General features: G+C 58.5%; 1 protein-coding gene across 1 annotated transcript; it reads right to left on the reverse strand.

The window, feature by feature from the left end:
- Window positions 1–9,877: 9,877 nt before the first annotated feature.
- On the reverse strand, window positions 9,878–24,516 carry MCM5 (minichromosome maintenance complex component 5). Its single transcript, XM_037513658.2, has 17 exons — window positions 24,417–24,516; window positions 24,039–24,213; window positions 22,538–22,664; window positions 22,318–22,446; window positions 21,073–21,245; window positions 20,691–20,846; window positions 20,031–20,197; window positions 19,493–19,664; window positions 18,549–18,660; window positions 17,240–17,383; window positions 16,861–16,926; window positions 16,454–16,630; window positions 15,834–15,946; window positions 14,262–14,390; window positions 13,254–13,396; window positions 11,508–11,635; window positions 9,878–10,898 (listed from the first exon to the last, which is right to left on the reverse strand). Exons 2-17 carry the CDS (start codon window positions 24,203–24,205, stop codon window positions 10,797–10,799), a joined length of 2,205 nt encoding a protein of 734 aa, XP_037369555.1. The 5' UTR covers window positions 24,206–24,213; window positions 24,417–24,516; the 3' UTR covers window positions 9,878–10,796.
- Window positions 24,517–26,906: the final 2,390 nt, after the last annotated feature.

The raw sequence follows: 26,906 nt of genomic DNA on the forward strand, positions 1-26,906 counted from the left end.
TGGTCCAAGCAGCTCCACCTCCCCAGAAGCTCTGGAAGCTTCCACGTGGGGACAGGACTCAGCCCAAGTGCAGCAGTTTGCTGGGGGGACTGGAACTCTGTGCCCGTCTCCCTTTAGTTCTTGAGCCACAGCGCGTGACGTGGGCTCTGAGGCTCCCGCTGCACCGCAGGTGGCTGAGCACAGGGCCCAGCCCCTCCCGCCTCACCCCAGTGGCAGCTGGCCCGCCAGAAATAGTCCAGCAGCGGCGGGTCACAGAACCCCGAGCCTCAGCACCCCCGGGGGCCTCAGGGGTCAGTCCATGTCCTATTTCAAAGATGGGGTTGCTGAAGCCCGGGGAGGTCACGCGCTCAGACCAGTTCCAGCACGACTCCCCGGGGGCCTGTGCCGCTCGCTCAGGCTTCTGTCTCCAGCCAACTTCCTGTTCTCAGGCCGGCCTTGCTAACATCCCCTCTCAGAGCCTCAGCCCGGACTCGGGCTCGCGGAACATCTGAATCTTGTGGCCTGGTGGCACCGGAAGCGCGACCACAGCGAGGCCCAGGCTGGGACCACGTCTCGTGAAAGCCACGTGCACGTGACTGGGCTGAGGGGAGCGTGGACAACGGGCGTGGGCGCTGAGGCCGCCGCTGGGGTGCCAGTGCCTCGTCTCCCCTCCTCCTGTGTGTTCATGCAGATCTCCGCGTTGCCCTGAGATCAGCGCAGGGTGGGGGTTGGCCCAAGCCCCGCCAACCCCGTGCCCTCTCTGCTGGGGGCCCACGACAGTCCTGCGTCCTATCATGCCCACTTTTCAGGATGAGGAAAATGGGGTTCCAAGGTGTGGAGGAAAACTAAGTGCCCAGTTGCTGTAACGAGTAAGTGGTCAGGAGGGGCGAGGGCAAGAGACTTCAAGGGCGGTCAGTCTCTGAGAGGGACAGCGGGGATGGAGGGATGGGGAAGGCAGGAAGGAGGGAGGGAGGGGAGAAAACAGCCTAAACACCCCCCCTGAGGAGGTCCGCCCCAGGTGCACACAGGCTTGGGGACCGTTAAGAGATGGATGGACGGACAGACTGACCGACAGGTGGGCGGATGAATAAATGAGCAAGTGGGTGAATCGTGGCGGGTGAATGGACAAATGGATGGATGGATGGACAGAGGGAAGGAGGGAGCAAGAGAGGCAGGAGATGGATGGATGGACAGAAGGACGGACAGACAGATGTCAGCCAAGCAGCATTCCAGAACAAGAACAGAATCATTTCTACACGTCCCCCCAGGTTCTGTCTGAGACGCAGTGAGGAGGTTGCCCAGGACGTGATGGTCTAGACCCGAGTCCTTCTGCCGAAAGGAGCTTAAACTTTTCCCTGCTTCGCCCTTGCTCCCGAGATGGTGACGAGAGAGATGGGAGAGTAGAGAAAGGACAGGCGGGCAAGTAGCACTCATTTGCTGTGTCCTTAGGTAAGCCACTGCCCCCAGGCCTCAGTTTCCCTAGCTGTAATCAGGGGACAGACTACATGCAGAGTTCACAATTTTGTTGGTATCAGAACCCCTAGGAAACATGGAAATGCATGTTCCCAGGTCCTGGGACTACCAATCCAGCCTCTACTTTTAACAAGGCATCCCGGTGCTTCTCAGAATTGGTCAGATTTGGGGATGAGGGACCAAAAGTTCCCCAAGATGCCAGTCGTGACACCCCCTGACACATCGCGAGGTATGGCCCTTCCGGGAAGCTCCCTCTTTATCGCCCCATCCTTTCTCTTTCTGTAAGTCAAAATTCTCCCAGTTACAAGGCCAGACACAGCGCAGGCCAGCTGCAGGGGACTGACTGCTGCATAAGCTGTGGGTCGCCTTCAGGTCCAGTGGGATCCAGGGGCTCTAACATTCTCAAGTCTCCATCACGCCATTGCTCGGAGGTTTCCCCAGGGGGTGGTGGTGTCATTGTCCGGCAGGCGCTCTCTACACACGGCGTGACAGTGGTCCTGGCCACCCACAAACCCGTAGAAAACAAAAAACCTTTCTTTTCTGGTGTCCATGAGTCAAATCTCAGGGAAGACTCTGATTGGCCCTGTCTGAGCCATGTGCCCCCACGCCTCCACAAACCAGTCTTACGCCAGGTTGTGAGGCATTCTGACTGACTCTCTGGGTCACGTGACCCAAAAAGGACTGTCTGGGCAGAAAACCAGTGTGCCACTAGCGTCCCCACTCCCTAGGCCCAAGGCCCCAGTTAACTCCTTAGCCACAGACACTAGTGGGCAGGGGAGGACCTTGCAGTGTCTTGAACCTACAGTTCCCTCAGTCGTTACCTGCCTGGGGGTCAGCAGGCAGTGGCTGTGCTGGGGAAACTTCTGGAAGACCCAGGGACCCAGCTTCACTCATCCTCTGAAGGAGGCAGCCCTAGTGAAGCATGACTCAGGCAGGGCTGGGTCTGGGGAAACCTCCCAGGCTGGCTGCAGAACCCCCCTTGGCGTTGGCAAAATGACGCCCCAGCTGAGAGGCACTCCCAGGTCAGGCTGCCTTGCAAGGATGCCCTGGAGGGTTTGGACGTGGAATTGGGAGGGGGCTGAGGGTGGGCTCAGCGGGACAGCATGACCCACCTGGGGGCTGGTGTAAGGCCAGGACCTTCGGAGCAACAGGCCGGCTGGGCGGGAGGTGGAGAGAAATAGTGAGACAGGCCTCCACGGTAGAAAAAGTGTTGCTGTGCGCTTTACAGGAGCACGGAGATGGAAACCACCTAAGCGCCCATCGAGGGATGACTGGCTCAAGCACACCAGCCTGCCACGGACGGATGCTGCCCAGCTAAGGGAGGGGGCAGCCTCCCAGCACGCAGAGGGAGCAGACGGGTGCTGCGCCAGAGCAAGTCAGAAGGACATTGACATACTGGACAATTTGACTGAAAAAAAATTATAAAAAACTGTGGACATTAATAAACACTGTGAGGTGGAGCCTCCCTGGTGGCACAGGGGTTAAAGTCTCAGCACTATGAAGCTATCGGCAGTCACTGTGGCCCGAGTTCAATCCCCAGCCAGGGAGCTACCCACACGGCACGGCAGACCTCTCCTGTCTCCCCGCTGCTCCCCCCAGCAGTGTGTTTCAGTCAGTCTGCCTGTTCTGCTCCCCACTCTGTCTCTGGTGAATCTTCTCACTGCCCCCCCACTTCTGGCCCACAACCCAGTTCTTGTATGCATAAATAAATAAAATAAATCTTTAAAATAAATAAATAAGCACTGGGAGGGCGCTTGGGCTGAAGAGGGAGGTAGGAAGGGACAAGGGCAGAGAAGGGAGGGTGGTGGGAAGAAGAATTAATCACACTGCCTAATCACGGAAAATAATTATGAATTCCTGGGGGGAAACAAAGAAAGAAAATGTGAGCCTGTGGGCTTGGGTTCAGCGCCAGCCCTCCTTCCCTCCGCTCCCTCCCGCAGCTCCCGAGAGCCCGCGGCCCGGAGGCGGCGGAACTGATCATCGGGGCTGGCGGCGCACACACCCCAGAGGAACAGGGTCCAGTCAGAGCAAGTGGGGGCTGAGGGTGAGGACCACGGGGACCCCAGCGTGGGGAGACCATGGAACTGGACTTACAAGGGTGAGGGCCGGGTGACAGCTGGGAGACCGAGGTGACAGGCATTGTCATGTTAGCAAACCTGGCAAAAATCTTCACCTGCTTTTTATTCTCAAGGAAATGGAGGCTGAGAGGTCACCAGGCAGGTCCAAGGCAAAGGCCAGCCCAGAACCCAGACTCCGGCCTCCAGTGCAGGCAGAGAGGCTGCGAGGGGGCCCGGGGCGGGTGGCAGGGAGGGCTGAGGTGGAGGCCCCTGGAGCTCCCGTGCCCTTGGCCTGCCCCTCCCGGCCCCGCAACAGGGGACCGGCCCACAGGACAAAGGCTGCAGCAGGAGGGCCCAGACAAAGCTGTCGCTGCGTGGACCAAGTTCTAAAATAAGCCCCTCTCCATGAGTCTGGTCACCATGGCAACGGGAAAGTTGCGTGAAGCACCATTGTCACCCTTGTGGCCGGGTCCGGGAGGCACTTTCCCACAGCTGCTGTCCCACAAGGCCATCGTCACTCAGCGATGCCAGGACTCCGGCAGGGGCACACGAGCCCAGGTCTGGCGGGCTGGGACCTGGGAGGCCTGGCTCCAAACTCCCATCTTCCTCCCGTCTCCTGGATTTCCTAGCACCCATTCCTTCCGAGCTTTGGTTTCAAAACTCCTTCAAAGCCTTGCGTGGAGTAGAGACAGGGAGCCCTGCGGCCCTCTGGGGTGGGGTGGGGCACAAGGGTGCTCACCTGTGAGCAGGGATTCGCCTCCCCACATAATCTCCCGTCCCGTGGGCTTAATTATCACCACGTCCCCTGGGATCCTGAATGAAACTTCCCCTAGGAGGCTGGTGTCCGCAGACTGGGGAGCTAATGTGTTTTGTGTGTGCCCCCAGCTTTCTCACCCCCCTCTTCTGAGGGCAGCCAGGGGAGGGGGTTTATGTAATGGAGGCCTGCTGCCCCCTGCCCCAGCCAGCCCCCTGGCTCCGCCTCAGAGCCCCAGGCCAGCCCAGGGCCCCCACACCAGGCCTTCACGGGGTTCCCCACCCTGTTGTCTTACCACACTCTTTGCCAGGCCCTCCTCCCCCAGCAGAGAGCTCTGCATTGGCGTCCCCACGCCTAGCAGACAGAGGATGCTCAGCAAATTTAGTTGAATGAACTAAAAAAGTCCAGAGCAGTAACAAACACTTAGATGGCGAGCCCCGAGGGCCGGCCACCTCCTAAGATGGCCGCTGACGCAAGCTTTTCGTCGGGGCTGGAGGTGGTCCTTTCAGGGGTCGGTCAAGCCAGGACAACCTCTGACAACCGGGCACAAAACAGAGAGGAGGTAGAGAGAAAGGGTTCCCACCACAAATATCTCCTGGGGTTACCACAACTGCCGAGCAGGATCAAAGAGGGGAGTGGTCCTGACCCGTGTCATTCAGATGAGATGAGAGTAACGTGTCCACACAACCCCTACATCTCTGTGGCTGAACAGGGCAGAGGCTTCCTTCCCGCTGGGGTATCCACCCATGGGGGGTGGGCGCTGTGGGCCCCGTGCTGCCACCCCAGAGCTGCTCAGGTCAAAGGGAGTGAGAAGCCCACACACTAACCCTGAGAGGCGTCCACCAGGAGTGACAGTGTCACCTCTGCTCCTGCGTGGGGAGCTGGAGCACGTGGCCTCACTATCTGAAGGGGCGGGGACACCCAGAAGAGGGTTCTGAGGGTCTGGGAGAAAAGTCTTGGCTTGGCAGAAGCTTCTGGAAAAGGAGATCCATGCTGAGGCTGCCTTCAAGCCCAGGTTGTCCGGGTGCCTGGGTGGAAGGGGGAGAGCAGACCCCCGGAGGAGGGGCGGGAAGGCCCACCCAGCCTTCTGACTGGAGGGGACCCTCAGTGCCACAGCCCCTAAGGGATGGGTGGCCTTGAAGTCTTGAAGACAGGAACGTTCCTCGGACTCCCCCAGGCTGTGGCAGTGCTACAGCAGGGGTCTGTGGATGGGGTGCAGCTGGGCCGCGGGAGACCCCGCACCCAGAAATTCCACTAACTCTAACAATGGACGAGCTTGCTCGCAGGAAGAGAGCCAAGAAACTGCAGCCAGGGTCACCGCCTGGGAGGGACAGCCTGGGAGAAGCAGGATGGATGCTTAATTTTTGCTTCCTCTAGCAATGCACATAAAATAATATCTTTGACTTGGATAAAAACTTCTGAGCGCGCCTCTCTGGTGCTAAGATCCTGCTGAGGCTGCGATTCCCCGATTCTCAGAGGACGCCCTGGGGGGTCAGACCCCCTCTGGGCTTGGGGCTGGCTTCACTCTGTGCTATGTGAGTTAACCTCACGGCACCTCCGTTCCCCAATGTGTAATCAAAAATCAACATACCTGTTCCCTCTGGAACATTCTAATACTGAGTAAGATAAAGTTTATCAGGCATCTCCCCAATGCCTGGCACCCCTGGCAAAGCCTTTCTCTAAACAAAGCCAGTGGTGACTAACCAGAACCTGCAGAGTTTTCCAGCCTGAGTCTGGGCTGCTGAGTCCAAGCCAGGGAGTTTCCAGATTCCCGGGAGGTCCCTGGGAGCCAGTGGTGAGCGCTGTGGGGGGCCAGGGCAGCCGGGTCCAGAGAGAGGGCAGCCCGACAAGGAGGAGCGGCTGCCCTGGCTGGGGCTCTGGCGCCCCCTGGTGGTCACATCCCTCCTCACACCCCTGGGAGACCAAGATGGACCATTTCATCAAAAACCTGATTATTTGGGGTTAAAAATAAAAGCATGAAGTATCGGGACAAGGTAGGGTCCTTGTGTCTGCTTTGGGGCCCTTGGCCCCATGTCCATCACTCGGTAGGTGTCTTGGAGCTCCTGACGACGCCACGTTCCTAACCACACGACCAGCGGCTGGGCAGGCCCCCGTGGCCTGAATGAGGCCTCCACGGCATTGCTTCACGTCGCCCTCCCACGCCTCCTCTGCTGCACTGTTATTATCCCCCTGTAGAATCCGGCGAAATGGAGGCCCAGGGAGATAAAGAAAGAGCAGGACGTGGCAGCATTTGGAGTCGGACTGGGCCCCTCTGGCCTCACTCAACAAGCACCTTCACCAGACTGCCCGTCCCTCCAGCCAGGGCTGGCCCCCAGGGGGCACCGAGCTGAGCGCTTTGCGTGCATGGTCTTCGCTCTGCCCACAACCTTTGGACATTATTTCCCCCATTTTTTAGGGTTGCCCAGGATCAAGGGGTCCCTAAAATTGACCCTAACAGTGGAAAAGCTTGCCCCCTTTACAGACAAGGACGACGACATTCAGGGAGGGCGATGTCACAGCTGTTAAACGTGGAGCCTACGGGTCTGACTTCAGATGAGGCCAGTGAACTAGGCTAGAAAGCCAAGGCTGAGCTGGCTCCACCAGCCAGGAGCAGGGAGAGAAATCTAGAACCTCAGGGCTGGAAGGCATGAACAGTAAGACTGCAGGGGCCGGGGGCGGGTGGGGGGGGCACCACAGCCCTCCCCCCTATGGGCTGAGTCTTTACCTTGAAATAGCTAGCTGCCCCTCAATGCCTCGTCTTTAAGTGGGGAATTATAGTCTCACAGTGGTGCTCACTCCCTCACCCACTAATTAAGTACCTGGCATTTGAGAGAGATTAACATGATAACATGAGTCACTGGGCCCTGAGTCCCTGGCACAAGATAAAGCCTGAATAATAGGCCGGAGAATCCGAACTTCCCTGGACTAGAAGACCAAACCTTCCCATGGGGGCTTGATAGTCTGCAGAGACAGGGAGCTTACTGCCGCCCCACACGGCCCACCTGTTAGCACGAGCCATTGCCGGTTCCTGTCTGTACCTCATCTGCGAACGCTGAATCTGTTGCTTGTTGGGCACTGCTCCGGGGACTTCAAGGAGAAACCAGCAAAGACCCAGGGGTCTCCAGACAGGAGACTGCTCTCATCTGCTCTTTGTCTGAGCATGTGTACCCCCACTTCAGGCAGCTCGTTTGTTCACGAGACAGCATCCTCCACTTGACCCATGGCTCCCACTCAGTAGCTAGCGTGTCCTTGGGGGAGTCACTGAGCCCCTCTGTGCTCAGTGTTCTCATCAATAGCATGAGAGTAATAAACCACTAACTCCAGAGTCGCAGGGAGATGAGATCATAGAATGTACAAGAGTTTAGCACAGAGCCTGGCACATTGCAGTGCTCAGGGTAAGCTATGACCATCCATCATCCATCCATCATCCATCCATCCATCAATCATCCATCTATCATCCATCCATCCATCCATCCATCATCCATCCATCATCCATCCATCAACAAGCACTGTGCTGTGTGAGACTCAACCTACAGGGAACAGCCCAGGGCAAAAGAAAAGTACCTAAAGTACCTCCCTGGTGGCGCAGGAGTTAAAGTCTCAGCGCTGTCAAGCTATCCAAACTATCACCAGCCACTGGGGCCTGAGTTCGAAGCCCAGCCAGGGATAAACCCACATGGCGCAGCAGACCTCTCCTGTCTCGCCCCCTACTCCCCTCAGCAGTGCATTTCAGATCTGCCTGTTCTGCTCCCCACTCTGTCTCTGGTGAATCCTCTCGGCCCCCCCACCTCTAGCCTACACCCCAGTTCTTGGATGCATAAATAAATCTTAAAAAAAAAAAAAACACCCGAAGACCCAAACTACCCCTACACATGCCTGTGCTGCAGTGACAGGACTGGCTCCCCGGACCAGATGCCACACCTGCCTGTCCCTCCATCTCCAGTGAACGGTGAGGGCAGGGGACCACCTCAGTGGCCCTTGGCTGGCGGTGACCCACTTGAGCATCTGCAGGCAAAGAGACCTTTCCTTATCGCCCACACTTCCCCCTTCCCTCTGATCCCCCCTGCCCTACCTCTCCGCCCCTGGGCCCACAGGCCCCAATCCATGTTAACGTCTGAACCCCCAAACCTGAGACTGACTGCATTTGGAGAGGTGACAATAACAGTGTGTCCCTTTCAAAACCAGCAGGCAGAGGGAGAAATCATGAGCAAGCCCGCCTCATCCCGCCTGGATTTGGAACTGGAGATGGGGTACAGGAGGGGAACAGAAGTTCAGAAACCTACAGAAGCCAGGGGTGAAGTGGCAGCACAGGGTGGGTGGTGGGGACAGAGCCAGGAGAGGTCCTGAACCGTCTGGCGGCAAGAAAGGGTTAGGGTTAGGCTGAGAATGCAGGCGCTGCAGGGTGAACAACAGAAAGCAGGCCCTGCTGGGGCAGCTCCCTAGGCCAGGCAGGGGCTCACTCAGCACCTCTCTGAATCGCCCCCGCTGCCCCGCGCACTGAGGAGGCTGAGCAGTCAGCGCAGGTCAGCAGAGGGGCCGTCGGGAGCAGCCAAGTCTGCAGGTTTGGATTTTAGCCACACCTGTGGGGATGGAGCAACATGGCAACTGAACCTCACTGGGGTAGGATTCTTGGGGGGCCTCGAGGAGACTTCCAGCATGAGTACTCCTGTGGGGGAGGAGCGGCCCCCACAGCCTCCCACTGGAGGGCACACCCAGAAGAAATAGGGCCAGCATGCAGTGCTCTGCTGGCTGCCCTGCTCCCCCAAAGCCCCAGGTCTTTCTGCAGCTGTTTCCTCTGCCAGGAAGGCCCTGGAAGCACCCCGCCCTGGGAGGTGCTCTGTGGGCCCCACCAGCCACAGCCGAGTAGTGGCTCCCAGCACCCTGCCGACACCTTGTTCCCCTCCTGTACCCCCAGGGCGGCTGCTCAGGGTGGCCGTCCTCCTGCACTGGCACCTGCAGGCCGGCACAAGGACTGTCCAGTGGCATGTAATGGAGGCTGCAAGGCGTGCGGGCTCAGGGACAGCTGGATTTGAACCTGCCTCTGCCCTCCCTTGCTGTGACACGAGCCTGAGGCTCAGTTCCTCATGTGTGGAAGGGAGATGCCCAATCCCAATACCCGCCACGGGACGGTCAAGTGCATCCAAGCTGACAAACCCGGGTGATGGGGTGGGAATCACTCTGCAGTCTCCACTGCCGAGACCGGGTGAGCCACTCAGGCTCTCGTCCCTGAGCAGCCACAGGGCCGCGGGCTAACGCTCGCTCCCCATCCAAATGCGGAGCAGGCGCAGACCTGACGGGTGCAGTGGCCGTCATCAGCCTCCGCCTGTGCAAGATGAAAGGTCTGAAGAGGAACCGGAAATGCTCGCGAGGCTCTAAGGTGGCTTCCAAACAAGACAAAGAGCTGCTCAGAAAGTCCTCCTCCAAATTATCAAAGGAAAAAACGGGCTTTGAACACCAGTGAGTCAGAGGAAGGCCCCTGCCGCCCCTCTCACTGCTCCGGAACAGGCAGGCTCTCCCAGCGGCTGGAATGGCTGCTCGGAAACACTCGCGCCTCAGCCGGCCGCCCGCGCGCCCATTGAGATCACGCACGACCGACGAGCGCTCCGCTTTCACACGGCGGTCACTTTTAAACACTCTCCGCTAAATGGTTAGTGTGAAATGTTCAACATACTCTTAAATATCCTAAAAACAAAATTTGCTCTGTGAATTCTGGTTTTTTAAGAACAAAAGTATACTTATTGGTATTTCAGCGAAGCAAAATGACCCAAAAACCGGCCTCGCTGGTTTCCTCCCGTCCTGCAGTTTCTAGCGCTTTCTAGCACGGAGGCCGCGCCACTCGCTGGGTCATCCCTCCTGATTCCCCGTCGGCTCAGCTCGGGCATGCAGCAGCACTCACCCATTCTGTGGGAGCCCGGCACCCCTGCTTCCGTCCTGTGGGCTGAGGACGCCTGGAGAACAATGTCCCTGAACACTAAACGCCACCTGGTCCTTCCTGGGCACGTCACCGGAGTGTTTATTCTAAACACGGCCCGACAGTCACTCCCGCTCACAGAAGAAACAGCCACAGAAAGGTTCAGTGACCCCAGCCAGTCTGACAGGACAGCAAAACCACATGCCAGGCTGTGGGACACGGAGGGGTCAGGCTGAGACAAACTGGCCCGATGCTCCGCTGCGGACCCCGAGCGCAGGAGCGAAGAGCCCTGCCCACGAGCCCAGTGGCAGATGCAGGAGCAGTCAGCCAGTCTGGCCCCACAGCCTGTGCCTCCCACGCCCCGGGCCTGCTGCCAGGGCAGGACGGGGTGGGGGGGGCGGGCCTCCCGGGTCAGAAGCCACAGCCGTCACACACCACGTACATCTTTATTATTGCAGTCAATGCCAAAGCACACTTCCCGGGTCTGCAGCACAGGGAGGCGCATGGAGCGGCAAGGTGAGCAGAGCGCCGCCTCCCCGCAGGGTCCCTCCGGGCAGGGCAGATCAGAGCGGACAGAAGTTCCAAGATTGCCGGCGACGGCGTGGCGGGGCCGGGCACCCGCTCACTTGAGGCGGTAGAGCATCTTGCGCTGCAGGCGGTGCTGGACCTCGCCCCGCCGCAGCATGAGCTGCAGCACCTTGTGGATGGCGTGCTCCGGGTATTTCTGCGGGACAAGGCCAGATCGTCTCCCTGGCTCACAGGGAGCCTCGCCGCCCCGAGATTCCCCCGCCTGTGTCCTTGGAGCCTAAGAAGGGCTCACGCTTCCTGAGGGCCAACTACCTACCCAGCACCCTTCTCAGTCCTCAGACACGTTACTCATTCCGCCCATCCCCACAACAACCCTGTGCGGCCGGAACGGGATTATACCCGTTTTACAGGAGTGGAAACTGGGACACAGAGGCCAAGTCACTTGCTGAGGTCACACAGCAATTAGGGTAAGAGTTGGGACTTTCTGACTCTAGAACCCAAGCTCCTGACACCCTAAGCCTCTCCAGGCCTCGGTCTGCTCTATGGGCACTCCACAGAGCCACTCCGTGGAACCGCTCTAAGGAGTAAAACGAGGTGATGTATGTGAAAGGGAGCTGAGACCTGCCAATGGGCTGTTCCTATGATCTCAAAGTGGTGGAAGGCCCCTCCCCTCACTGCAGGTTGAGAGCCAGCTGCCCTCCCCGATAAAGGGACAGCGAAGGCACAGCCACCCAGACCGAGCCCCAAGGGCAAGAATGGCAGGAGCAGGTCTGCAACGGGGAACAGGCCCCACAGGAAGGCCCACCTGCTTGGTGAAGTCCTGGATGATGCTGTGCTCCGACACCTGGGAGCCAATGGCAAAGCGGCGTTTGAGCTGCTTCTCGATGCGGCTGAGCATCTCCTGGTCCTCCTGGCTGGTGAAGCCCTCCACCCCTGTGGGCACGAGGACAAGGCTGAGCTCAGCATGGGGGCCAGGGGTTCACGCGCCCACGGTGGGAGGGTGGGAAGTTGGGAGCGACGGGTCTCTAAGCCAAGGAGCAGCGGCTGGAACCAGGCCAGAAGGAAAAACCAGAGCAAGAAGAAGGGTGTGCCGGTCCCAGCAACGGCCACCTGAGGGGACGACTGAGCAGAGCTGAAACCAGAACCAAGGCCAACATGTGGGGGGAGGCCACCACAGCAGGGGGAAGCGCAGGGGCGAAGGCACGAGGCAGTAATGCTGGAGTCAGTCAAATCCCAGTGCAGGGGACCAGAGGGCCAGAGCGGAGACCAGGGCCCAGGGCTCGGGGGCCCCTGTGGGCCACAGCAAGGGCTTTGCTTTGATTGTGGTGAGAGGAGCAGCCACTGGCGGCTCTGAGGACACAAGCTGACTTGTGAGGAAGTGGTAAGGCAGCAGGGACAATTTCCTGGACACCTCAAATGGAGAGCTGAGGGGGCCATCAGTGAGTGACTAGGAGGAAGAGCAGCTGCTGTGGACACATCTGTGAGGGAGCTGGGACAGCAGGAGACTCGTGACTTGTAGCTACTGCTAAGGGGTGCACCTCCCCTGCCAATCAAGCGCTGCGTAATGAGATTTCAGGCAAGGCGCAGGTGAGATCAAGGACAGGGAAGCCAGGGAGACCTCAAGACTCCAGTTTGAAGCAGAAGTCTGGAGGTGAACTCCGACAGCCTTGCAAGGCCCTCGCAAATGTCACCACCCCAAATCACACCTGTCTTCCGGGCCTTCTGCATCCCCAAGACCTGTCCACGAGCAAATGTCTCGTATGAAGGGAGCCCCCGGGTCCAGGACTGAGTCTTCAGAAGCTGGGGCAGGGGTACAGGGCCAGGCCCCAGCCAGTCCTTTCCCAGAAGAGATACTTTTCCTCACTTCAGTCCCTGCTGAAAGGCACCTCCTCGGGAGGCCTCCCTGACTGCCCACTGGGGGGCAGTATACACCTGGCCCCTCTGGACTCCCCACTCAGTTTGCTTGCTTCTGCATGGGCCTCCTATCTCTCCCCAGCCTGAGTGAGAGCCCCCCTGGGGCAGAGACTAAGATCTGTTCACTTTTACAACCCCAGCACCTCAAGCAGGGCCTGGCACATGCAAGCACAAGCTGTGAGAAGGAATGGGTCGCTCCAGAGGCCTGCGTGTGACCAGGCCCAGCACGTCGGCTGGAGCAGCCAGTGCGACCTAGTTGGCCTGGGGGTAGAGAGCCTTACTTCCAGCTACGCTACCAGTGAGCCACGCACTTTGTCACCTTCTGACCCCTAAGACAAGAAGGGCTCAGGGCCCAGACCGGCCCACAGGGCAGCCAAAAGACAAACGAGGGAAAGGCCTGGCGGCACTGAGGTGACTGTGAACACGCTCATAGCATTAGTATGGCCACAGATAACGCAGAGTCAAGATGACCAGGGGAAGGTGAGCAGAGAAGGGGCTTCCTCCCCTCTTGAGGAAAATGATGAGCAGCGGAAACAGGGAGTGGGGCTTATCAGGAGGAGCTAAGAGACGATCGGCAAAGGCAGAGAAGGAACAAACACTCCAGCTCTCAGCCCACCGCATGCAGCGTGCTGCTCACCTGAAAGGGTGCCCGACAAGGCGGCGTCCAGCGTGGACACTTGGAAGAGCCTCAGTGCCTCCTCCACGTCTGCCTCGGTAGCAAAAGGTTGCAACTTCATCTTGCTGAGGGACTCAGCGATGCGCACAATGGCCTCCAGCTGCCTGCGTGGGAGCAACAGGGACACCCCGAGAGGGGCTTAGCCCATCCTCCCCCCCTAGCCGACCCCCTCAGGGCAGTGGGACCCTAGGGAAGACTATGTCTGTGGCATGACCCAGCTCCCCTCCTCCTCAGGCACGGAATCCTGGCTCTTATGCCAGCACGTGGCACCAGTCGCTCTTGCGCCTAGGGGAGTGTGGCTAAGGTATGGCCAGTAAGCCAAGCGTCCACGTGAGGAACACTTCACCAAGTGTTCTTAAAAGGTGGGCCCTTCATCCCTTCCTCTCTTGCCGCCTAGAAAGCAGAGGTGATGGCTGGTTCCGGCAGCCCTCCTGGATGCTGAGGACGGGGTGAGGCTGGGGGGAATCCAGGTTGCTCAAGACACACCAACCCTGGATCACCTTACCTAAGAGACAAACTCCCCATTTACTTCAGCTACAGGACTGGGTTTCTATCACATGTGGGGAGGTCACTTCTAACAACCAGGGCTGGAGGCGGGATCCCAGCCACGGGACTCGGCCTCACTCTAGTGCATGTACCCACAAGAACGAGGAGAGAAGAGCTAGAATCCAAGGCCCAGAGAAGGAAAGTGATTCCCTGCAGCCACACAGTGTGCAGGACCCAGGACTCCCGCCTCCCGGCCCTTCCCCTCACCAACAGGGGAGTATCAGGAAGGACCTGAAAAAAAGGTTCTGGCTTTTCTCAGTCTTAACCCCCAAAACACAGCTCATCAGGGAAGCCACTGTTTACACTTCATAGGGCTCCTCCCTGCCCAGCACACTGGCCACCAACGTGGTCAGCATCAGCGCCTGGCCCCGCGAGCAGGTGTGCCTGCTTTGTGTGCAAGGCCCAGCCCGGCCACCTGCTCACCTCACGGTGATGGGGATGCTGGAGCGCCGGTCGATGTCCCGCTCGTGCTGACGGGCCCCGCTGCGCATGATGATGTACCGGTTCTTCAGCTTCTCCGCAGCCTCTGCCGACAAGCGGGGGCCACACTTCCTGCAAGACAGTGGGGAGCAGCTGCCCTGAGGCCAGAGAGGAATCTTGGGGCACTACCCCCGCCCCCGGCCTTCTGTCAGCTTGCAGCACACCACAGCCGCCTGCTCACCCAGGCTGGGGGCCACCAGACGTGAGAGAGGTCTGGGCTGTGAGCAGGGGCCAGGGAGTGCAAGATCGGGGGAGACCAACGGGGGACTTCAGTGGAAAACACCAGGCCTGTCGGTGGGGTGAAAACGGCCCCTCCCAATGGCCAGAGATGCATGGTGCCTGCGACAAGGCAGGCACTGGCCCCAGGGAACTAAGCACGGCAGCACCACGGCCCAGCGGACAGAGGGCTCCCAGCACTCCCACCTCCACACTCAAGGACAGGATGCCCGAGACGGAGCATGCGGACAACCCCAGGAGGCTCGGCTGTGACTGCTGTCCAGGGGCAGGGAGCACACTGGATGCTCTCGGGAGGGAGGTGGCAGTGGGGTGTCCAATCAGGACCTATTCCCAGCCTGTCCCCTCCACCTGCGTCCCCCAATGGGAATCATCTCTAGTTTAGGGGAAAGCCTTAGCTCACCTAACCCAACCCACATCCGGATACCGAGAAAAAGGGCCAGAATCTAGAGCCTTCAACTCATACGCAGGGACCCACGCCTCTGAGGACGGGCACAGAAGCTTGGCACCATAACAAAGACCCAGCCCAGCAGGACATGGCTCGGCCATCCCCGGGGGAGAGGCTGACTCAGGGCCTGCCTGCTGCAGAGCTCCAGCTCCATCACAGGGGCACTCAGTCCTCCACGCCCGGGTTGTAGCTCCAACAAGAGACACAGAGGTGTATGCCCAGAGTCTTGGCACAGTGGCTAAAAGCACAGCCTCTGGAGCCAAGGTCTCTGGGTTCAAATCCTGGCCCCACCCCATCTGTGACTTTGGACATCCGTAAACTGGAGTGATATCTCAGTCTTGTAGGTTTTGGGGACAGCTAGAGTTTATCTGGAGGTAATACTCAGAGTAACAGCTGGCACAGAAGAATTACTACCTGTCTGGTTACGACCACCGGCATCTATGAGAATAACAATTCAAATGGCAGCTGCCACTTACTGTGTGCTGCCTGGGTACAGGGCTATGCCAGGCACTTACTCATCACCCTGTGTAATCCCAACAAAAGCCCAGGAGACACTGGCTCAGAGATCAGTGACTGGCCCAACGCCACACTGAGGGAGACACCGCCCAGAGCCCCTATGCACAATGACCACGCTGCTGCCTCCCACACTTCAGGCAACAGGGTTTCCAAACCCCTCTCCCACTTGAGAGCAGGGGAAAGTAAAGCCATTGCAGCACCGTGCAAGATCAGAGAGGCTCGGCGCCCATTCAGTAGCCACAGCCCTGGTGGCCAGGATTCTTTCCCACCCAAGGGCACAGGGCAACCCCACCCCTGGGCCTGCATCCGGGACTCACGCTCGGCAGTAGGCGATGAACTTCTTCAGCTTGGCTAGGTCGATCTCGCCCTCCACAGCGGGGGTCTGTGTCAGAGCACTCACATGCAGGGTGATGACGTGCTTAGCCAGCATCTGGAGTAGAGGAGACCCTGGGTCAGCCAGCGGGTCTTCCAGAGCCTGACTCTCTCACAGATTACCCCCGAGCTGCCAGGGCCTTCTCTACCTCCAAAGGGGAGCAGCTGCTGAAGAACAAGCCTCCCCCAAAGGAGGTAAGCAGAGCAGCAGGGGTGGGGGAGCCCAGTGCCACTGAGCCCAGAGCCCACCCCGGACCCAGACCTGCCAGGGCTTGATTACACGAGCCATTAAGGTCCTCTCCAAATCTACTAAGCAGAACTGAGACTCCCCTACTTGCACTGACTCCCTGTTTCCTGAACAGAGACAAAGGCCCAGAGAGTGACCCCAAATCACACAGCCTGATACCCATAGCAGAGTCAGGACCCCTAGTCCAGCCCTCGCTGCAGTCCACAGGCCGTCTCCTGGGCCGCTCGGTACCCACGCAGCCCGATGGCAGCTCTTCCGGGCAAGACACTTGCTCGCCACCGCCAGAGCCGCAGGTGTGCACCACCCAGCCCCACCTACCACATCCCGCTCCTCATTGTGCTCGTCCTTCACGATGAAGATCATGTCAAAGCGGGACAAGATGGTGGGCATGAAGTCGATGTTGTCCTCCCCCTTCGTCTCATCCCAGCGGCCAAACACCGAGTTGGCAGCGGCCAGGACGGAGCAGCGGGAGTTGAGGGTGGTGGTGATCCCGGCCTGTGGAGGGGCAGGGAGGTGACATGGACGCCCGCTCTCCCGCACACGGGCACACACACACGCCACCACACAGGCACAAACACAGAAGAGACTGCAGGGGCACCACTGCTGCCACTAGCAAAGACCTGGGCACCCGCACTCAGCCCCACCACTCAGAGCTCCTGAGGAGGCCCCCAGCCCCCCGACACAGCTGGACTATGGCCAAGGGCTGAGCAGAGAGGGCCGCCCACCTTGGCAATGGAGATAGTCTGCTGCTCCATGGCCTCATGGATTGCCACACGGTCATCTTCTCGCATCTGCACCGGGGGAAGAAACGTCCATTGGGCTAGGTGAGGGGCGCAAGAGCCATGGCAGCAGGAAAACAGCAGCCGGGGCCTTTCCCAGGCCAGTGGCAGGAGGTGGGTGACCTCTAGCCACTGTGTGGGCTCCGCTCTCCTCTCCCACTCAGCAGAAGTGGAAACCGAGGATGGGGAGTTAGGCTACCTCCCCAAGTTACCCTTTGGTGACAGATTGGGGGGAATTGGCACCAGTCCCTGATCAGAGAGGGTTCTGCTGTCCAAGCACAGGAGGTCACACCCCAGCCCACGGCCCCAGGTGCTACGTCCTCACCTTATCAAACTCATCAATACAGACAACCCCTCCATCGGCCAGGACCATGGCGCCACCCTCCATGATGAAGTTGCGGGACGAGGGGTCCCTCATCACCGAGGCTGTCAAGCCGGCCGCGCTGCTGCCTTTGCCAGACGTGTACACCTGGGGAGAGGGAGGTGGTGCCGGCCCCTTACTGACCCAGTAAGGGGGTCCCACTTCAGGTCACACCTCAGAACCTGTCTGCAGAGCACCGATCTCCTCCCTCTGGAGCGCCAATCTCCTCCACTCAGCCCCCAATTGGCCCAGAGGCGCACCTGAACCCCCCAGTGCCCTGGGAAGCAAGCCTCAGGGGCCCGGCTCACAGACTAGCAAACCAGTGACCTTTTGAGTTGCGCTCTGAGCTGGGACAGGGAGGACTCCTAACTCTGTTAGCCCCCATGGTGTCAGTATAGCCCTGCCTGCCACGTGCTTCCGCAGAGCTCTGGAAATGGGGCAAGTCCAGAGTGAGGTGCGCTAAGTGTGAAGTACACCGGAAAGTACCTCACTGATATTATGTAAGCCAAACGTCTAAGGAACATTTTAGAGCTATTGGGTTAAAGAAAATACTATGTTGGCTCTTGTTTCTTTCACCTAACACGGTTACGGGAATATTTAAAATCCCCTGTGACACAGCTGCAGTTTACAGGGCATCCTGGACAGCAAGTCCTTCATCCAGATGCCTGGATGGCCCTGTCCCACTGACCAGGCCCTCCTGCTCCCCGCGCTCTGACCCCGCCACCCTCTGTCAGGGCAGAGGACACAGCCCGCCTGCTGCACAGCAAGACACTGGGTCACATCCCTATGCGAGTTCTTACTAGCCGTGGGACCTTGGGCAGGACACTAAGCTGTTCTGTCCCAGTTTCCTCCTCCATGAAAGGGGGCCACCACCTAGCACACCACGCAAGCACTGACAAGCAAGCATATGAAGGCCATTCAGGCAGCGCCTGGTCCTTGCTTTAGCAATGCCTGTCACCAACACCGTGACTGAGCGGTGGCTAACTTGACTCAGGGAGATCAGGGCACATGCTGAAGGTGCACAGGCACCTGCTGGCCAGGCTGAGACCTGAACCCTACCCTGCCCCTCAGGCCAGCACTCTGCCGCCGCCCGAGCCACACACACAGGTCAGTCCCCTTGCTCCTCTCTGCCCTCCTGAACACAGGCACGAAGAATGAATAAGAAGGTTCTGGGTAAGTCGGCCCACCAAGGGAGGGTGCCCAGTGGCCCTGCCTGCCAGCCTTCCTCCGTGAGGGGCAGCCAAGGGGAGCGCATCTGGTGCCGGGCACTCACCCCGATGGGAGAGCACTTCTCCACAAACTTCAGCAGCTGGGACTTGGCCGTCCCCGGGTCCCCCAGCATCAACAGGTTGATGTCTCCTCTGCGGGTGAGTCCATCGGGGAGCCTGGGTGGGACAGGCAGGTTGGCAAGGCAAGAATCCAGAAGAGCTAGGACTCATGCTGGTCACCAGAATGGTGGGCTCCCCAACCTATGGTGGTCCTCAGAGCTAGCAGAATCAGGTCTGGGCAGAGTGCACATTCACACACAGCTGTGACCCCAAACTGCACCGTGGCTGGCCTGCCTCCCAGGGAGAGGTGAGTGCCAGGGACACTTAGGGGGCTTGGGCACATACACCAAATAGCCAATACACACCCCTCACAGCTGGAGAAGTTGGGGAGCTGCCAGTGGGCTGTGCCCAGTATGACAGGGGTGGGATGGAGCACGAGGGGGAGCTCCTAGCACCACCCCTCTGCCTGTCAGCAAGGCCCTGTAGCTCTCTATGCCTCAACTGCCATCTATAAAATGCACAGCACATCACAGCAGTCTCGCAGGGCTACTGGGAGAGTTGGCTGGTTTCAAATACACAAACACACTCTACGAATTTCTGGAGGTGCTCATATTGGAATCTTCTATACCTCGAACCTTCGTTTCAAATGAGCACGTGATGTCTTTTGAGACTAGGATCTCTCACTTATGTTTGCACGGCAAAAAAGTAAGAGAAAGAGAGACTGAATCTGGTCTCCAAGCCCAAAGCTCAAACACTGCCTTCGCCAGGCCCCCACAACTGAGATCAGGGATCGCTCTAGGGGCGAGTGCTCGGACTAGCCACCAGGCAGCCGGCAGCAGCCCAGGACTTGGGAAAGGTGCCCACGAGCCAAGTCTGGGCGTCTGACAATTGACCTCCTGTGGGGTGAATCCCCTACTCTTGCCCTGCCCCAGGGGGCATGAACACCCACCTCTTTCGGGAACCCCCAAAGAGCAAGCAGGCGATGGCCTTCTTCATGTCCATGCCCCCAAAGATGGAGGGGGCGATGCTCCTGGAGATGAGCTCATAGAGGTTGGGGAGGGAAGCCAGGCGCCGGAACTCCTCCTCCTCCTGCGGGGTCACGGCCCCAGTGAAGCTGCGGCCTGGGTGGGCAAAGGACGAGGAGCTGAGAGCTGAGGAGAGACCCTGCTCCAGTCTGTGGCCAGCACAGCAGGGGAAGGTCCCCCGGAGGGAGGGCCCTCAGGGACAGACAGGCATAAATGCGCCCCCCCTCAGGAGTGGGTGTGGGTGTTGGAGTGGGGCAGAGGGTCTGAGGAGTTAAGAGTGCTGATCTCGGGGATCACTGGGGAGTTTCTATCTCAGTTGACTGACATGGTGTCTGGTCACCACAACCCTGGCTGCTGTGCAGGGCAGAGTGAAGGGACAGGGGTAGACGGGCAGAGCAGGGTATAGGCGCACCAGCAGCCCACGGGGAAGCAGGACCAGGCAGGGGCTCGAAGCCAACTCACCAGAGCCTTCTGTGTCCACCTGGATGCCCAGGACACGGATGTAGGAGCTCCGGATGCCGACGCCCACCCGGTCCCGGCCCCGGCTGGAGGTCAGGCCGAACTTCTTGATGGAGTAGATGCCCATGATGGTCACCCTGTTCCCGGGGACCACCTTGTCACACAGGTACCTGACGGCAGGGAAGAAAGAGAAAAGGAGGTGAGAGCCTGTTGGGGACAGCAGGCTACGAACCCCAGTCAGGATCTCCAGCCCAGGCCCTCTCTCCCTTTCCAACTTTCAGCAAATCCCATGGGAGAAACTAACAGGCAGTCTGGGGCAGGGGTATCAGGCTGGGTCGAGGCTCTGCCAGCTGCTGGCTATGCAGCCATGCACCTTGGGTTCCCCAGTGTTAAGATAGTGAGGAGACTGTCCCAGGAGGAACACAGGCTGGAAGCCAGGCTGCTCCCCTCACTACATCCCTTCCCATAATCTGCAGGGGCCTCCATTCTGCAGGGGAAGAAGCATGTAGGAAGACGAGGCACAGAGCAATCATTCCATAACTAGCTGTCCCCGCTTCCCTCACCCCCCACTCTGCAAGCTCCACACCCACACCCGATCTAGGGATGCAGCCAAGAACGCCCACCCTCAGGGATGCCCGTCCCCCCAACCCTGCCGCCACTCACCGGTCGCAGTAGAGCTGCATGTGTCTGGGCATCTCACCGTGGGGCACCGCGTCAGGGAGCTCCTGCAGCTTCAGGGTCTGAAAGTCCACGCACTTGCACTTGTCGGGCATGATGAAGTATGGGTCCAGAGGGCAGCTGGGACGCCCAGCCTGATCCCTGCACAGGGGAAGGAGAGAGGGTCACCAGAGTGACCCTGAGAACCCAAAGGCTGGGGAGTCCATCGCAGGAGGCAGGGCCAGGAGCAGGAAGTGAAGGGTCTCCAGGATCGGCTGGAAGAAGGCCACGCCCTCCGCCCAGCAGGCAGCATATGCAGTGTCCTCACCCCGGCACCCCCAGTCCATGTCCGGCCTCCGCCCCTGGAGGGGCCTCCAGGCCCACTCACGTGTTGCATTTCCTGGGCAGGGCGTAGCCCTCCAGGCCAGGGCGCATGGCGATGTTGGTGAGGGTGTTGCGGCAGCTGCGGCACTGGATGGAGATGCGGGTAGCCTTGGCACGGACCCCGGAGGCCGAGATGATGATGCCGGGGATCTTCACCAGGTGTGACATCATGTCGGACTGTGACAGAGCATCGGGAGGGTGAATGGGGGGCCGGGAGCCCGAGATCATGCACTCAGTGTTTAAGAACAAACACTCTAATTTCCTTTAAAATCATTACAGGTACGATGTTGACAGACACTAAACCTACATGAAAGAATGGGCAGTTCATTAAGCTCTATTCTTTCTACGGGGGTGTCATTTTTTTATGAGCAGCAGCAAAACAAGAAAATCTCTTTCCATCGTCTTTCCTCCCATTCCCAGTGTGTTTTCTAGAACTGATAGGCAGGCCACACGTTCACATCCCCGTCCTCCTGGAAGTCTAGGGGACAAGAGGAAGAAAGAGGCTGGCCCCTCTGATAAAAGAGGCCAGCGCCTCGTGTCCTGCCACGCCGGGCACTGGACTGCAGCAACAACCCACAGACCCATAGGACATGTGTTTGGAAAACTATCCACAAAGCTGCGGGTCTCCAAGTCCCACCAGATCCAGAGTTGGAAGGATTGGGGTCACCTCAGCTCCACTAAGCCATCCCTAATAAGTGATCCTTCTGGGGGGATCCTCTCCACTGGAAACTCATTGTTCCATGCAGGCCATTCACTATGTTGCCAATGAGTCTGGGAGTGGAAGCTGGTCACTGGGGGGAGCCAAGGTTGGCCTCTCCGCAGGACGGGTCCAGTGCAAGCTGCTCGTCCCCACACCACACATTTACACACATATCACCCCCTCCAACTAGCTGCCCACACACTATCATCACCCCCTGGGCTTCTCTTCTTCACTGCATCCATGACCCTGAGCAAACTACTGTGGCGATGCTTCCGGGTTTATTGAGTCTTCCAGGTCAATACAAACTCCTTGGGGCAGGAGGTTGTCATTCAGTTGACCGTTGTTTCCCCAGGACCTGACTCAATGCCTTGCCATAGGAGAAGCTCAGGGAATTTGTACAAGGGAGCTCATTTCAGAGGAGGAAACAGGCTCAGAGAGGTTGCGTGCACTACTCAGTCACACAGCAGGAACCTAGGTCTGCCCATCTCCCTGGCCCCCAGCACCGTGTAGCAGCCAACACCACCCTCGACGGGGCTTCAGCAGACCCACCTTCAGGCTGCGAATGTTGGACGAGCTGGCATCGGACCTGAGCATGACCTGGATGTCCTGCAGCACCTCCTCGCCAGTGGGCCGGGGCCGGGTCACCTCATCGGCCACCTCCTTAGCAGCTTCCTCCAGCTGGAAAGGAGGAAGAGCACAGGCTTAGTGACCTGAACAGAGAAGGGAGTGTCCTGGGGGCAGGGCAGGTTCAGAAGCAGGGGCCACTCACCAGCTGCAAGTGCTCTGCTGGCTGCTTGTATAAGTAGTCGGCCAGGTCCTCGTCGAAGCTGGCCAGGTCCTCCATCTCCACCTCCACCCAGTACTCCCCCAGGTTGTAATGCCGCTTGAGTTCATCTCTGGAGGGGGCAAAAAGGAAACCAGCACTGGCTGAGGTGCACCTAAACCTGGAATCTGCCCACATGGTCACCACCACTCCTCTGCCGGAACACACTGGCATTCCAGGGTGTGCTGCTAGTTAAGCTTGCAGAGACTCCTTCCTCTAAAGACAGGCCCGGTGGAAGGAGACGATGAAAGAGTCAACAGCATTTCAACATTCAACAGGTCAGTCTCGGAGAGAGTCTGGCTGCAAACCAGTTCTTTCATTCCTTGGATCCTTAACCCTCTCACATCTTAGACAGGCAAACACCTTGAACATTTCAAGACAGCAGAGACCACATTGGTCTTGTCAACCATCAGGCAGGCTCTTGTTCCCAGAAGACTTCAAGGGAGGAGACACTGGCCTCCCCACAGCCTGCTCCTCAGCCTCAACCCATATGTCCGGAGCCATGTCAAGTGGCAGTCTGAGCTAGCGAGCCCCCTGTTGTACCCAGCCACCCCCTTCCTCTGCCCACAAACTGCTTCTGCCGGAAAGACCTCCACTGAGGCTCTTCCCTCAGCTCAAGGACCGCCCCAACCCCAGTCCCTCTGGAGCAATGACCAGGTCATTTACGTCTTGGTCTCCACGCCTCCCTCCCACTGAAGTATAAGCTTCCTGAGGCCCAGCAGGATGAACCTTGTCATCTTTGCATCTCAGTGCTTGGCACAGAGCTGGGCACACAGATGGTTGATGGAGGCAGGAATGCCATGCCATTTTACTGATGAAGAAACTGAGGCCCAGAGAGACAGTTGCCTGGAAGTCGCTCAGCTAGTAACTGGTCAGGCCAAGCCTGACCCTCAAACTTGCGTAATCTCCAGTGTAAGGTCCCAGGGGGAGGCCGGCCTGAGACCATGTGCCATGACGCCGCAGGTGGCACAGGAGCAGGGCTCTGGCCCCTGTCCTTCAGTGCGGCGCCTGGCACTTGGCAGCAGCAGGTGCCCTGTCCACCTAAGTCACAAGTTCCAATGAATGGGGGAAGGGAATCAAACTGCCGTCTTCACTTTTTGCACCCACAGGTGGCACGTTTACTGGGTTATCAGGGACATTACATGAAAGCAGCAGCAGCTGACGGACGGGAGCAAGACTCGATACCGAAGGGTCCAGGTGTCTCTAGCTGGTTGTTGGGGGCTCCCTCCACAGGTGACTGGGGCCAACGTTAACTTCAGGTATAAAATGCAGGCAACAAGGGGGTGAGTGGGGTGGCTTTGAGGGGACAAAACACCACTGGGTCACGCTCCGGGGGCCCCGGGAGGGCTCCTTCACCGCCGGCCGGGTTTTCCCACCTGTGCTTGGACTGTCCAGTCACCAAGGGCCCGGGGTGAAGCCGCGCGGCCAGCCCCGCCCCAGCCCGCACCTGTATTTGAAGGTGAAGCCGGTGCGGTCGGTGCCCACCCGGTACTGCCGCAGGAACTCCTTGAAGCGCCTCTGCAGCTGCGACTTGCGGGCCTGGCCCTCTTCGGCCGCGGGGTCGCCCCCGAAGCTGTCGCTGTAGAAGATGCCGGGGTCGTCGAAGCCCGACATGACTGCACCTGGCGGGGGGACAAAGAGCTGGCGCAGGCCGGGCGCCCCGCGCCCCCCCGCGCGGCCTGGGTCCGCCTGTCAGGAGCTGACGGGCCGGCGCGCTGCCCCCCGGCCCCGGCCCGCGCCCCGGGAAAGCCCTGCCGCTCCCGCCCCCCGGCGCGGACGCCCGCCCACCCCCGTGGGGCCGACTCCCCGGCCTCGCCGCGCTCACCTCCGCTCCCCCGCGCGCCACCGAGCCAGAGGGGTGAGAGCCCCACGTTCCGCCGCCGAGTTTCGCGGGGAAAAAGGAGGCGCCGCGTTCGGAAGTGGCGGCCGCCGCGTTCCCATTGGGTCGCCCAGAACGCTCGGCCTGCGATTGGGCCGCTCTGCTCCCGCCAGCCCCGCCCCCTAGCTAGATACCTGAAGAGGATTGGCTGTGGGCATCATGATGTCATCGTCCTGCCCTCCTTCCGGGCTCCATTTTGTGTGGCGGACAATTTGGCGCGAAATTTCTGACCCGGGAGGAAACTCTTAAGGGGCGGGGTGGATGCAAAGATGGCGGAGGGGCGGGGCTTCGGTCCGGGGCGGGGCTTCGGGGCGGGGCGGGGCCCCTGAGAAGTGCTCGCTTGGCCGCTGGGCCCGCTGCTTCCTCGCGGCTCCTGGAGGGGGCGCAGCGCTCCGGCCGCCGTGTTCTCTCAGAGATTGGAGATCAGAGCCTCCCTGGTGGAGCAGGCAGTTAAGCACCGCACTACGAAGCAGTCCGCAGCCTCTGCAGCACGAGTTCGATCCCCAGGCAGGGAGTTACCCACATGGTGCGACAGACCTGTCCTGTCTCCCCGCTGCTCCCCCCAGCAGTGGATCTCAGTCAGTCTGCCTGTTCTGCTCCCCAGTCTGTCTCTGGTGAGTCATCTCACCCCCCCATGTCTGGCCTGTACCCCAGTTCTTGTCTGCATAGATGGATATATCTTTAAAAAATTAAAAAACTTAAACTCAAAACTTGGAGATTAATCTGAAATAATTTCCCATCAGATATTGTTTGGAGTCACTGCCTTAATGTCGTCACAAACTTCGGACTCAAGGATATTTTCCTAGACCCAAATGGTGATTTTTTTTCCCTAATTGTAGATTTTTCACCATACTTCACATTTATGAAATTTGGTCATCCTTAAAATTGATGAAAATTCACGACCAGATTCCCAACCCAGCATGGAAAATGGACAGTTTGGGGGAAAATCACCACACTCACCTGCAGCAATAAGGACTGAATCATTTCCCTTTCCTTTTCCATACCCACCCCCAAGACCACTGGAGGGAACTTTGTATTCTTTGCTACATTCACACAAAAATATTTACAATGAGCATATTTTCAAAGATTTATTTTCATTTGTGCATACAAGAACTGGGGTACAGACCAGAGATGCAGGGGTTGAGAGGATTCACCAGAGACAGAGTGGGGAGCAGAACAGACAGATCTACTGAAATACACTGCTGAGGGGAGCAGCGGGCCACACAGGAGAGGTCTGCCACGCCATGTGGGTAGCTCCCTGCCCGGGGATGGAACGCGTGCTGCAGCAGCTGCAGACAGCTTCATAGTACTGAGACTTTAACCTCTGCACCACCAGGGAGGCCCTATAATGAGCATTCTAAACGTGTGTTTTTGCAGTGTGTAAAAATGACATCAAATGAGTCTGAAACTGGCTTTTCTCATTAATACTTCCTGGAAGCCCCTTGGAGTGGAGACTAGATGGACGTCATTCTACTGAACAGCCACCTATTTTCCATAGTGTGACTAGAACACAAATGATTCATTTTCTTATTAATAGAATTCAAGATGGTCTGGCTCTCTCCCCTCCCTCCCTTCCTTCCTTTCATTGTCACTACAAACAAACGAGGCCCCTTTCCAAGGAAACTGGGACTGGGGTGTAAGAACTGTAACTGCTACAGCTGCCCGAGGTTTGCACACACAAGCTCACAGATGGTGGCTCCTGGTCCTCATTGCACTTTGGAGCCTCCCAGGGGCTCTGATGCCACCACGCAGACTGTTTGGCCACCGCAGGACCCTGCCAGCTGCTGAGGAAGCGAGGTGTATGCTGCTTTTCATCTTGCCAACAAGTAAAAAGGAGACTTGAAGTGATTTTTCTTAGGATCCAGACTCAGTGACCAAGCCAGGATTAGGGACAATGGGCCCACGACTCCCAGTCCCATGTACTAATTGTGCCAGGAAGGTTGTCCTCTGCTCCCCCAAATACACCGTCAGTGAGGGGCTTTCATATCCCCAGTGGGGAGGCTGTGCAGTTCATATTTTGGGGGTTTTCACAAGTTAAGGGCAGCAGAAAAGGCTTGGGGCTTAGAGCTCAATAGACCTGCTTTAAAGCCTTCCTGACTCTGAGAGAAGCAACACCTTTCATTGGTGTGCTGTGAGGAGAACAAGATACAGGTGAGGGCCTCCCTGGTAGCCTAGGGGTTAAGGCTCAGTGCTATCATCCGTATCACCTGAGTTCGATCCCCAGCCAGGGAGCTGACCCACATGGCACAACAGACCTCTCCTGTCTCCCCGCTGCTCCCTTCAGCAGTATATTTCAGTCAATCCATCTGTTCTGCTCCCCACTCTGCCTCCGGTGAATCCTCTCACACCCTGCTCCACTGGCCTACATCAGTTCTGCGCAAATATTAAAAAAAATTATATTTATAAAAAAAAAAGGTGAGGCGCCATCTTTGCACA

Source organism: Talpa occidentalis, unplaced genomic scaffold, assembly GCF_014898055.3.
Source record: "Talpa occidentalis isolate TD23 unplaced genomic scaffold, MPIMG_talOcc4v2.1 talOcc4.16, whole genome shotgun sequence".
Taxonomy (NCBI): Eukaryota; Metazoa; Chordata; class Mammalia; order Eulipotyphla; family Talpidae; genus Talpa; species Talpa occidentalis.